General features: G+C 43.2%; 1 protein-coding gene across 7 annotated transcripts in view; it reads right to left on the reverse strand.

The window, feature by feature from the left end:
* The window catches only part of DNAH8 (dynein axonemal heavy chain 8), a 10,041,960-nt gene that overhangs the window by 1,553,854 nt on the left and 8,474,456 nt on the right, over positions 1-13,650 (reverse strand). For all 7 annotated transcript variants that reach the window (XM_078647354.1, XM_078647353.1, XM_078647356.1 and 4 more), the window contains 2 exons: positions 9,685-9,937; positions 9,398-9,588 (listed from right to left, as the gene is read on the reverse strand). In XM_078647354.1, the coding sequence (XP_078503480.1) occupies positions 9,398-9,588; positions 9,685-9,937 (444 nt within the window). The remainder of the gene's footprint in view (positions 1-9,397; positions 9,589-9,684; positions 9,938-13,650) is intronic.

Here is a 13,650-nt window from a genome sequence, read left to right on the forward strand (position 1 = left end):
GCCAAGTGGTACACAGAAGAACTAAAAATCCAAAAACAATTAACTAGGAACAGGGAAAGGCACTGGCGAAGAACCTATGACAGCGAAAATAAGGAAAAATATAAAAAAGCTCTCGCCTCCTACAAAGCAATGATAATAGCAGCTAAAAAAATTTTTTTACAATTCATATAGAGACTGCGAATAACTCTAGCAAACAGCTCTTTAACATTGCCAAAACTCTTTCGGGTAACACCCCGGATCTTAATCCGCCCCCATCACAAGTATTATGTGATGCCTTATCTAAGTTTTTCTTCGCAAAGGTAAATGACATTTACCAGGCCTTTAACTCTAACTCTGGCAGCAGTAGTGCTTCCACCCCCATGACTACTTTAAAAAATACCATGACCAGTTTTAAACCCATTACTACTGACCAAATCAAGGGCATAGTTAAATCAATTAAAGCTGGGTCAGCCCTGGATCCATGTCCAACTTCTGTGATCGCGATGGTGCCAGACACGATCATCCCTATTATCACTCATGTTTGCAATATAATTCTGACATCTGGAATTTATCCTGATTCTTTAAAAAACACGCTGATCAAACCCCTGCTCAAAAAGCCTAGTCTGGATAAGGGTGAACTCAAAAACTATCGCCCCATAGCGAGTCTCCCTTTTTTAGCTAAAGTTACAGAAAAGGCTATGAATCAGCAGTTGTCGGAATACATAGAAAGCAACAACTTGCTGGATGACACCCAGTTCGGTTTCCGTAAACACCATGGTACGGAAACCGCTCTCATCAAAGCAGCTGATGATATAAGATTCATCCGTGATCAAGGAGGAACAGCTTTGCTTATCCTTCTTGATCTATCAGCAGCCTTCGACACGGTCGACCATAAGATCCTGGTCGATCGTGTCGAAAGGATGGGTATTCAGCTCACTGCAAGGGACCTACTCGCCTCCTTTCTAGCTAACAGAACCCAGGCGGTTACATTGGGCCCTTTTCAATCGGCAAATCTGTCGTTACCGTGTGGGGTTCCTCAAGGCTCATCCCTAAGTCCGACACTATTTAACATATATGTGTCGGACCTTGCAAGTGTCATCAAAGCATATGGGATGAGCCTAACCTCATACGCCGACGACACCCAATTGGTATTGGCCATAAAGGGTGATGGACAGGAGGTGGCAGCGAGGTTTCAAAGTGGGATGATTGCTATCGGTGAGTGGATGGCAAAAAACTGCTTGAAGCTCAATTCCGATAAAACGGAGGTGGTTATCTTTGGCAACTTGCTGCCAGTCTGGTCTGTAGTTTGGTGGCCATCGGCTCTAGGCACTCCTCCCTGCCCCACCGCTAAGGTTAGAAACCTAGGAGTAACATTCGACGACCAGCTTAACTTCCTGGCTCATGCAAATAAGGTGGCAGCAAACGCCCATTTCAAGCTCAAAATGATAAGGAAAATTTTACTTATCTACCAGACTCGGCTGCCAAGTCGTTAGTCACCTCCCTGGTCTTGACATCTCTAGACTACTGTAATGGTCTTTTGCTCAATGCACAAAACAGAGTAACCAAAAAACTACAGACCGTGCAGAACGCGGCGGCACGCGTGCTGTCCAAAAAACCTAAATTTGCACCCATCTCAGATACTCTGAAAAGCTACCATTGGTTAACCATCCAAAACAGGATAAAGTTCAAATCATTGTGCATAGTTTACAAAACACTGCAGGACCAAGGACCGCGTTTCCTTAAAGAGCAACTAATTCCCTATAATCCGCCCAGAACACTCAGATCCACCTCACTTAACCAACTGGTGGTTCAACGAAGCAGAACAGTCTCTTGGGGTGACCGCCGCTTCTCAGTTGCAGCCCCTAAAATCTGGAACACCCTGCCATACCACTTAAAAACAAGCCCCTCACTCCTTCAGTTTAGGAAAAAACTGAAGACATGGTTATTTAACCAGTAAATCAAGCTTCTAGATCACCTGTTCAGGGAGAGACATTTTTGCAGACAGCGCCGAGACGCCCACGGGTAATTGTATGCGCTTTATAAATGTCATTAAATAAATAGCGGCTCTAAATATTACAGAAAATTGCAGACAGGCAGTTACTATGAAACTATTACAACATAGCCTTTCGGCAACAGGTGAAGTGTTACCTTCAAGGTTGAGGCACACAAAGCATTCAGAACAGAGGTGCCCAGGTATCTGCCATTATGTTAAGTAACATAACAAGCATTTGCAATGCAATAGGTCTCCCATTTGCGAGAGTTTAAGCTATTGGCATTGTAAATGACAGGGCCTTTTGTTTATGTTTTAAAAACCAAAACATAAATAAAAGGTATTTCCATTTAAAATGCCAATAGCCCAAACTCGCGTAAATCTGAGACCTATTGCATTGAAAATGCTTGTTTAACAAGAAGTTCAAGAACTATTTCTGTGAAATGGAAAGAGATTGGGAAAATTGTTCCCATTAGAACCTGCCCCTTCAATCACTGGGGAGTAGGAATGTTTTATTCATTTTTTACATTTTTTATGACCTAGTGATACATGAGATGCACATGCATGCAAACACACACTCACACGTGAAAATAAATGTGTCCCATTAGACGTGTATTAATAATACATATTTAACTGTTTATTTCTACAGTGCAAAGGTCAAATACCACATTAATACCACATTGCAGCCTAACTTGAGAAATAATTACTTAGTATTTGAGTTTTCTTACAGAACCATTTACATGCTGCAGCCCTTCGGGACCCTCTTTAGTACCCATGTCCTAGGTAACAGGGAAACCATTTACTAGGGTCTTACAAGGGTGCTAAAGTCCTTGTCAATTGGCAGAACAATATACAGTTTTAAGGAAAGAGATCTGGCACTGGGGCTTGGATAGCAGGAATCAAGAGAACTTCTGTCAAAATTGCAGTCATTACGAGGCAAAATGTGGCATAAGCAAAGTCAAAAAGTGCACTTTCCTACAAGGGTCTATAATCTGCCCATTACAATCCCTATAGGGTTGGAACCCTGAACGTTTAGGGGGAGACATCCCTAAGCACGATGCACATTTGTTGTCACGATAAACGTGAAGTTCTCTACATGAAGAAAGAGCTCCAGCTTTCTGTCAAGGAGGCACAAAGGGAACTGACACAGGATGCCGGGTTGGGCACTTTATGGCATCACAGTTGCATAGTTTCCGTGTGAGGACGGAACAAGTGCTCCCTAGCAGCTCGTAGGAGCTACTGAAAGTTTGCAGGTTCAGTCTTGCATCTGGGACATTCGAAAGGTGAGGACTTGACAGGTAGATTTATTGACATGTCACCTACAAGTAAGTAATTTAAGAAAATTACATTCTTCCTATTAGACAAAGAACAGCGATGTGTCAACTAGAACAAATGCCTGGGTAATGGAGTTACCAAATATGTTCCCCTTCTCAAAGCATTGTGGAAACATAACTAGTATTTTCAGGAAATACAGTGCGTAGACCAGAAGGTGACCAGTAATAATTTGCTTTAGACGCTCATTTTCAAACGAGTTAATTCTATTACAGGACCGGAGGCTTCGGATTATGCTTCTCTTTCTTTTATTTGCTACTCACAGCAGCCAATGAAAACCATTTTGTATGCAAATAAAACTACATTTCCCATGATGCTCGTCTATACATCACATCCTGTACAGCCCTATAAGAGCCACTCCATCCTGTTTCTGCTCCTCTTTCTTTGCTGCTCACGCAGGAAGTTAAGTGCTTTGATCATTAGTATTGATTTTCTTTATATTCACTGTTTCTTTGCTGATTGGCGCCTGACGCTTTTATTACTTGAATGCGCTACTCACGCTTTGTTTTAAATTGCTGTGTCTGTTCACATTATTGCCTTTTCCATGTGGCTTTGCGGCAACTCTGTGGCCTGAGGTGGTCCCCGTCGGGGCTGGGGCATTCTATTCAGACCGTAGCTCATTGGGCATGTAAGGACAAGACTCCCGCTGGGAGCCGAGGATCTCCACTGCACTTGTCAGTATGTAAGCTTCAAGATGGTATCTTGCCTGTTTTCTGCCTGATTGATATGGACAGCGCGGCCCGCTCGGCCGCCCTCTTGCAAGCTCCCGCTTGGAGCATTGATGTCGCGCTGCATTGGGCCAGCGCTAGCATAGCTCAGTCGGTAAAGCATGGGACTGTTATTCGCAGGGTTGTGGGTTTGAGCCTCACATTGAGCAGATCAATTAATTTAAAACGGGACAGTTCATTTTTTGGCAGCGATCACTACATGGTTGTTTTTCCCGCCTAGGTCAGGATGATTTATGAACATCGCGGCCCGCTCGGCCGAACTCCTGCAGGCTCCCGCTTGGAGCACTGCTGTCGCGCTGCATTTCGCAGCGATCATTAAATACTTATTTCCCACTTATGTTGGGATAGTTATGATTTGGCAGCAATTATTAAATAACTATTTTTCCCCGCCCAGGGCAGGTTGGATATGAACCTCGCAGCCGCTTGACCGATCGCCTTCAGGCTCCAGCTTGGAGATCTGGTATCGCGCTGCTTCTTCCAGCAATCATTAATGATACTATGCACTGAGGCTCCCCGGATAAGCTGGACGCGCCCAGAGCCTGTTTATTCCCAAATTCCGACGTGTAGCCCAATTGGGCAACTTTCCGGTACAATTTGGGTTGCGTATTCTACATCGCTTAATTATAACTTCTAGGTGTTTTCTCCGGCCTAATCGAGATCGAAACCACGACATGAGTGTTGTTGCCCACTCAGGCGTTATGCTTGCAAGCCTTATGTTTTTGCTGAGGTTTAACTTCTTGGCCCACGGTGGTGGTTTGTGTGTATGCATTAGCGCTAAATACTTCAATCCAGGCGCAGCCTACGACGCTCCCGCGGGAGCAGAGATGCAAACGGCATTACGCAGACTTGACCCGACTGGGCACAGATTCAAGACACTCTCACGGTCGGAAATAGCGCATTATGGCTGACAGTGTTGCTAATCAGTCATCATGAGGTAGTGGTTAGGAGTCGGACGTCGGTCTCTGTTTCCAAAGGTTATGCATTGAAATTTGGTCTTTCACTGATGTTTTCGATAATGTTGTTTTCTGGAGTGAAACTTTGTGCAATGTACTATTCATAGTGGCCTTGTGTTTGACGTCCTTACCCCTCATTCTGAAGGTATGTGTTCAGATCTCTGGTAGGTGCCTGACAATAGTATCTTTCTAATGCGCGGTTTCGCGCCTACCCGCCACAGGCTTTCCCTAGTTGCCGAGTGCGGGATGGAGCCGATCACGCTCCGAAGTGCATAACACAATTGGATATATATCCATATATGGACGTTTGAGCTACGCACATCGCATGCGTCCCATGTTTGCTCCGAGGCTCATAATGCCTTGTATAGGCATTTATATAGCGCACTACTTACCCGTAGGGTCCCAAGGCGCTTCGACCGCTGCGAAACCCTTCCTGGCTTCCCTGAGAGATGGTCCCTTAATGGGTATCTCCAGGGTGAGACCAGGCATCCCCGGCGGTCTGGTGGGGCCGTTAGTGAAGATGAGGCAAGCTAATGCCCAGAGTTGCCGAGTGTGAACTTTGATCAGAGTGGGCACCGAGGCGAGAGAATTATCGAGTCCGCTGACCCTGGTCCAGAAACCTGCCGCGCCGGGAATCGAACCCTGGTCCCGGGCCGTCCTCTGCTCTCGGGTCTGCCGCCTCTAACCAGTGAGCCACACTACTTCACCTTACACGGAGCCATTTTTTCTTTTACGCCTTCCAGGCTGTTATAATAGGCTGCCCCTCGGAGTGCGCACACGCTCCTGATATCTATATATGGCTCTTACACCCTTGTGGGCTGAAACAACTTGGACTACAGCCTTGGCTAATTTTCGTGTGCATAGGGTTGGCTCCCCCTCTACTCCTCCGTGATACTGTGCTTTGCACTACAATATTGCATGTCAACACCCTTAAGCATGGAATGGATGAAATACAAGGAGGATGTGATTCATACTAAGCAGAGTAAAAGCCTCTAGAAGAACTTTGTTGACGCCCAGGATATTCCCATCCTAGAGTCGGTCACCAGGGCCTCAGAAATTACAGTCTCAAACACTGTGTAACAAGCCTGGTTTGCCGCCTTCGTTATAATGACTGATACAAAAACCCTGGGCTTGGATTTTTTCCCCCTTTTTTTTTTCCCCAAAGGACATCAGTGCACATGCGCGCGTTCAACGGGGCTTCCCCCTGAAGGGAGCATTAGACGATGATTAGGGTGTTACTGCCGGATATTCCAAACACGGTGGCGAAGTTGCCTGACGTACACGCCACCCTACTTCTTTTTAGTTGTGATAGTCACAAGAAAGGGCTTCTGACCAGGCAGGATTGCCGGGACAAAGGCTTACGCATGGGGCCTTTAGCACCATGAGCGACACCATCTGCGCCATCTCTCCCGAAAGACGCAAATCCATTCCAGAGTATTTTTCTTCACAATGCCAGTCCTCCACGGACTATTTAGTGTTTTTTACTAGAGTTTTATATACCCCCTTTTCAATTTTTCACCTATTCTCTAGTGCTTCACCATTTGACTACATTCGGTGATTGCTCCCTTAAGGGTATAGGGCAGCCTTCGGTTCATGTTTATCGGAGGTATATATTTATATATTCATTTTGGTACGGACATGGGTCTTAGTCTGTCAAATTTTCTGACGTCAGATTTCCTCTCCAAATCCCCTTCGGATAGGCAAGGTTTAATGGCCGGTCCCAACTTCAAAGCGATATCTTTGTATTTTGGGTTAGAACTTTCCAGGATTATGTCATTCATTTGCCCGTCTCGGACTGTGAACTTCTGATTTGATTATAACTTGCCACAGTAATAGTGACATTGGCAACTCACAGGTCTTTGACACTACAAATCCAACATACGATGCAGCACCGTAGCCTTGTGGATAAAGTTGCAGGCCCGTAACCCAAAGGTCATAGGTTCAATTCCCGAATTTCAATATCTGAGCAATGAGAACATCAACAAGCTAGAAGGTATGAGGTCAATTTTCCTAGTAGAGACAGTGAAGGACTTCGGACCTTCTGCCCCAAGGCACCAGAGTTAGGTCATTGCAGAATACATTCCACAACAATAGCACTCCATGTCACACTGGTATCCCAGGTAGCTCCCACATTACAGTACTTAGAAGCCTCGATCGAAAGAAATTCAGTGGTTGTTGGTTTCAGGGTCCTTGTCCAATAGACCTTTTAGCGTCAAGATTGATTCATCACTTTCAGCTGTTTTTCACCTGGAGATTGGATCCATCGAAAAAACAGTTGTAGGTCCTGTCCCTCGTCTGTCGGTGGGACTGATCTATGTTTCCATCAGTTCATTCCATTTGTCGGGGAGCGGATACGAACATCACGTCAACTAGCGGAGGTGATCTTAGCATCTCCCTAATAGCTATCCCCTTCTGGGTTCTAGTACTCCTTGAGACGGGCTACAACCTGCTTGGAGTGCTCTGTAGTGCGGAGAGGTACCTCTCTGCACTACTTCAGGGCCCTTAGGCACAATGCCCAATGGCGATTGAGCAATTATTCTTTAGGGCATAGTGTTTTTTTCTGGCACAAAGGGAATTGGCCGGGAGTCGGCGCGCTGCAGGCGTTTCTTTCACAAACCTGGGTCTTTCCAATCACACAGGATACTCTCCAACATAAGAAGGCAGGGTTAGTTGGTAAGCTTCCGACGGTGGTTTCTATTGGGGCGGAAGCTCCCCACGTTGTGAAGGATTCTTTCAGCAATAACATTTTGGGACTTGGCGGGCCGTTCAGTTCGCAACGGCCGTTTGGCCGTTTCTTTGCAAGTCATCTTCGGATGAGAGGCTAACCGGTGGTCTTGCGTCGGTATTCCGTTAATTATTTAAGGTATTGGAGTAACAAGACCTCCCACACCGCAAAGTTTTCCTTTGTGGCATGTTTCTATAGCTATTTACTTATTTGATATACGGCCAACTCCTAATATGCTGGCGGCTATTATCGTCCAACCGACATTTCGGATCCTATCTACCTGTCGGTGTTTCTACGATGAGGAAGCCCCGGATTTCGCAGGTACAGTACCTACTCCAGAAGGAGTTCCATTTAGTATTCTGGTCGGTATTATATTTTGTTAAGAACTCTTACAAATTGTGCTTTCCAGCTACGGCAAATTATGAAATGGGGTTCATTGCCTTAAGGCTTGAGCAGGGTTTTTCACTCTGATTGGTGATCACATTGCATACGTTTTAAAACATCTGTTGGCGCCTTTATAGCCAGAAGGTTAAAGTCAGTTGACAAATATCGGTATTCATATCCAAAGTTGGGGCACCTTCTGTTCGTGGTGCCATGACATCTCAAAATTGCATGATGATGTTTACTGTTCTAGACATCTTGAGTTCTGCTAACTGTTCTTTTTCTCAGTCTACATGTAAACAGTCTATTGTAAACCGGTGGGTGATATAGTGGTAGTAATGTTTAATAAGCGTTAAACTAGCATAATCCGAAGCCTCCGGTCGTGTAATAGAATAAAAAATTAGCTAGCATTCGCGCCAAGAATTTAGAATTTTATTAAGGACACGGAGGCGAGGATTATCGCACCCGGTTTTATTACAATGTTGGTAATAATTACCCACCCACATGTACTTGATGTTCTGTATAAGCAGAAGTTACGGGTTTTTCCTTTCTCATTCCTTTCAGGTTCTGAAAAAGAAGACTGAGCAGAAATACTTCTGGTTGGGAGGATATAAACTTTCCAATTCGATTATAGTTTCTTCCATGTTGGAGGATGATTGTGGAGACTCATGTTCCTTATTTTGGACTGGTGGTGTTAATGCTATTGACTGACAAGGTTCGAGCAAAGAAAGAGGAGAAGAAACAAGATGTGGTGGCTCTTATAGGGCTGTACAGGATGTTATGTATAGACGAGCATCATGGGAAATTTAGTTTTATTTGCATACAAAATGGTTTTCATTGGCTGCTGTGAGTAGCAAATAAAAGAAAGAGAAGCATAATCCTCGCCTCCGTGTCCTTAATAGAATTGAAAATTCTTGGCGGGAATGCTAGCTAATTTTTTATTGCTGCAATGAAAAATGTGCTGAATTATCACCGGAAATAATCTTTCTACGGGAAATTCTTTGTTACCAACCCGAAATCTAAATCGGGTGGTAGTTGCTCCTGGGAAAAGTATCTCTGGCTCTGCGCTTTCCATCATGATTTCTGGCTACGATCATTTTCAAGAACATTGCTTGTTTCATAGAAAGAACCAACAACAGTATACATTAAGAATATGAAGCAAGTTTCCTAAAGCGATGCAGGCATCATTACTGCCCCTACTGTGGTTTGTTTGGACCACAAAGATCAACGACTTTCATTCTGAGCAGCTATCTACGAGCTTTTACAATATAACTGCAACTCTGAAAGTAAGGGTGTGGTTTGAAGTTACCTCTAATAAGGATCTGGAATTCAGCGTGCTTGACATAACCCTTCTGAAGGTCAACCTTGAGTGTCAGCAGCAAGGTGAAGAGGAATTTGTCATTTCCATACAGTCCTCTGACAGAGTACCGGAAAACCTCATATGTCAGATACTCAATAATATTTGATATTCTCTTCTGAGGTAGCGGGCTTTTTTCTGACCTTGAGCAAATAGAAAAAGGCACCCGCGTGAGTTTTAAAGGTAAAAGAAATGAAGACTGTATAGACTTGAAATAAATTAAAGTTAATTGGTTCTACCTGGCCATGGAAAGATCGAATAATTTCAAGAATTGCGCCAACGAGGTCTGGTACATGACGTTGACCATGCTCATTTCCGTGATCAGGAAGTACAGAATGCTCCCCCTGGTGGCGGCAGGTCGGTATTCTTCTTGTGCAGCATTAATCTTCAACTCAGTATCTGCTGCCACATGTAATTTTTCACTGACTTCTGCTGCTGTTTCTTTTGTTACTCGTAGAACACCGATTAAGGAATCATCGTCTACTAAGGAACCTGTACAGGAAAAAACAGAAACGCAAACGATTAGATCGACGTGAACAGCGCGCTCTCTGCAAGACTGCTTGGAAAAGACATACTCCCCATTTACCAGTCAGATGTAGAATTACCTTTCCCCCTCGCCCCCACCCGGGCTTAGTTTAGTCAATAAGAGTGGGGTGTGAATCTCCAATTTCCCAACTGGACTGTTCCCACGAGGAGCAGAGTCAGTTCTGGTTTGCAAGATATTAGGTTGGCCTCTTGGGCCCAAAGTTTTACACTGATGGAACTTCCTACAACTACCCGAAGGAGTAGGACGGAGCCCTCAGAAGTAAGCCAACCGAGTCTCCGGCAGTTTTAAGAGTTTGTTTTTGAAAATTAAAAATTAGAAAAGTCTGATGGCGGGCTGCAACGCAGTCCGTAAAGCCTTTATTACATTAAAAGGAATCATCTTGATGGTTCCTGCCACTGTTTCGAGTTGTCAGCGGGGCCAGCGGGCATCTTTACATTTGGTAGGTGTAATAAAGGCATGATGGCTGACGTAAAGTCCTACTCCACCTTGTCTGCCTTTTCTCCATCTGTCAAACCCCAAAACAGGCCCTCTATTTGGATTGGCACAGTGGGCGAAAAAGAATGGGTTGGAATGCTACCCTGAATAATCGCCAGCAGTTATACTATTTTTAACCCCCACCTTTTGTGTGTTCGATTGCCGGTAGTGTGCTCGTAATCCTGACACTGAGGCAGCTTTCTAAGAGTACTATTGCCAATGTTTCTAAAATCCCCAAAGTAGTAAATTAACATCCATTCAAGGAGTACTTCTTAGGGTGCAGATTTAACTTTCTTCATAAACCGATCACTATTTATATTTATGTTCCTGATCCAGAAAACAAACAGATTAAAACCTTTTAGTGAAATCAGGACAATTAGAAAAAACAGCACATGCTTAGCAGAAATTACTTATGGCCACTAGACCAGGGGTCACCAACCTTTTCAATAGTGAGAGCTACTTCTGATCAGTGAAAATCATCATGAGCTACTAAACGTCAAGCACATCGCACATTGGGGTATATTATCAAGGGGTTTATCTCCGCTTTTTTGGCTTTAAAAGCCAAGAAAGCGGAGATAAAATTATCTCCCTATTACCAAGCTGTCGCTAACACCAGTTAGTGACAGCTAATAGGAGATAGCGACCATCTTGGGCCCCGCTTTGCATGTCAGTGATATTTATCACTAATGACATGCAAAGTGGGCGTGCCAAGATGTTAGCGACTGGAAACAGTCGCTAACATCGCTATCTCCTATTACCAACTTTTGGAGATATTCGCGCTAAGCGCGAATATCTCCAAAAGCTAACACCTGCCCTGAGCAGTTCTTCACCATGTTATCCAATGGGAGGTGGATAACATGGCTAAGAGCATTTGCTCGATAATGCATGAATATCGCTGACTTTTCAGCGATATTCATGCATTGCGGCCGTTTTTTATCGCATTTGCGATAAACCTTGCTAATAGCAAGGTTTATCTGCGATAAAAATCGCCGATGTGCGGCGATAATTTTTGTCTCTAAACAAGTTAGAGACAAAAATTATCGCTAGTTGTTGGTAATATACCCCCCTGTTCCTAGAGACCCCACACATCCAGCTTCACTGATTTTAAGGCTAATTTTGTTTTGTGTTTTATAAGCTTTATTAAGTAAATAACTGTTACATATAAGATAGTATAACTGTAATATAATAGAAATGGGGAAACATGCTATAAATAGAGTAGAAAACTGTTTACATTTTATCAATAACATAGGGAGAAAGGGGGAAGGAGGAAAGAAAAAGAAAAAGGGGAAATAAAATACAATTCTCTAAATTGAAGATTGTGGAAGTAAATTGTATACCTATTAAAGAAGAAGCAAACACCTAGAATATCAGAAATGCAAGTCAAAAGTGAAAGGAAACATGGGAAAAGTAAGATAGAGGAGAAAGCAGAGATAATAGTGATTTATGGAGGTTTAAAATTCTCAGAACGATTACGTAATGCATGCATTGAAATCTTAGTTAAATAAGTGGTTAATGATGACCAAAATACATCTCTATTTACATATGGTTTAACAGAGGAGGCAAATGCAGTATCTAATCTATGATAATGACAGCCATTATTCCACCAGGACTTCACTGAAAGTTTAGTTGAGCATATCAGTTAATTGTGATTTGCTGGAAAGCTAAGGCTAACATCAAGTCAAATAAACCTTTTTCATGTTTAGACAATCCCCATGATTCCGATAAACTACCTGTAAAAAGAATAATATTTGATAATGGAGCATGTTATAGTTAGCTGAGCTAACTCTAACCTACGCCCCCTTGTACTGCTTATGACCTCACATATTACATCACTCAGGACAGGGTCAGTGACATCCCACATGACGTCACTGATGACATCTCAAATAATATCACTGATGACATCTAGGGGTGGGAGGAATTTGCGCTTTGCTAAATGGTAAAAAATCTACGCAAGCATGCAGATTTCCGCGAACACGCGGAAATTGCTTATTTTGCCCATTCGCAATGCTTTTTTCCTGTTCGCGAACGACGTCTGCATGCTCGGGGGAAATATCTCGCGAACACGCATTTGGAAAGCGCGAACAAGCAAAAAATTCCGTGAAGCTCTGGAGCGCAGAATTTTTGGTAATTCCGCATCCTCCACGGAATGCAAAATTACCCAAATTTCGCAAGCGGAAGGGAATTTACCGCCTAGGCCTAATAACATCTCCAATGGCATCACTGATGATATCTCAAATGACATCACTGATGACATCATTCACACACACACCTACCACTGATTCACAGAGCCACTCACACATCAACTCACCCATACAGCCACTAACACAACCAATACCTCACATATACAGCCACTCATACTCCTACTCACTGACCAATACAGCTACTGACACATACAGTCATACATATGTACAGACACTTACACACCCAAACATACACCCATACAGACATTCTCGTACTGAATTAGTCACCTATATAAATACTCACATACCTAATCACTCACCCATACTGTCACTCACACATACACTCACTCATACATCCACTCACTCACCCATACAGTTACTCACACATCCACTCATTTACTCATAGATACTAACACATCTACTCACTCATGTATACAGTCACAGAGACAAGTACATACTCTCCCACACAACCTCTAATACTCACTCACTCAATTCAATTCAAATAAACTTTATTCGACAATTAAGTCATAAAAGTGAAACATAAAATCACATTTTCCAATGATTAAAAAATATCATTAAGAAGATTATACAATAAATATATTTAAAAAAGAATTAAACACCAAAGGTCAATTGCCGAATATCACATAGCTAAAAACACATCCTTAAAATTTATAAAAACTCATCAGTTATATGGGTCAGATGCTGTCTTGCAAGGTTCATGTCCCAGCTACATCCCAGCGTTTACAGTGCAAATAAACAGGTTAGATAATATTCTCAATCTATTTTCATAGTGCTCTTGCCCGAATTATCCATGCCCATTTTAAAAATGTTGCCACTGCTATGGCAATTGGGGGATTGGGGTCTGTACACAAGATTCTTAGCGCCTCCTCATGTCTGCGGATACCGATTAATTTACATATTGGTTTAATCCACAGCTCTCTAGGTGCCACATAGAGTGGATAGAAAAAAAGGAGGTGACTTATCGTCTCTTGTTCTTCTCTACA

This window comes from Lissotriton helveticus, chromosome 6 (genome assembly GCF_964261635.1).
Source record: "Lissotriton helveticus chromosome 6, aLisHel1.1, whole genome shotgun sequence".
Taxonomy (NCBI): Eukaryota; Metazoa; Chordata; class Amphibia; order Caudata; family Salamandridae; genus Lissotriton; species Lissotriton helveticus.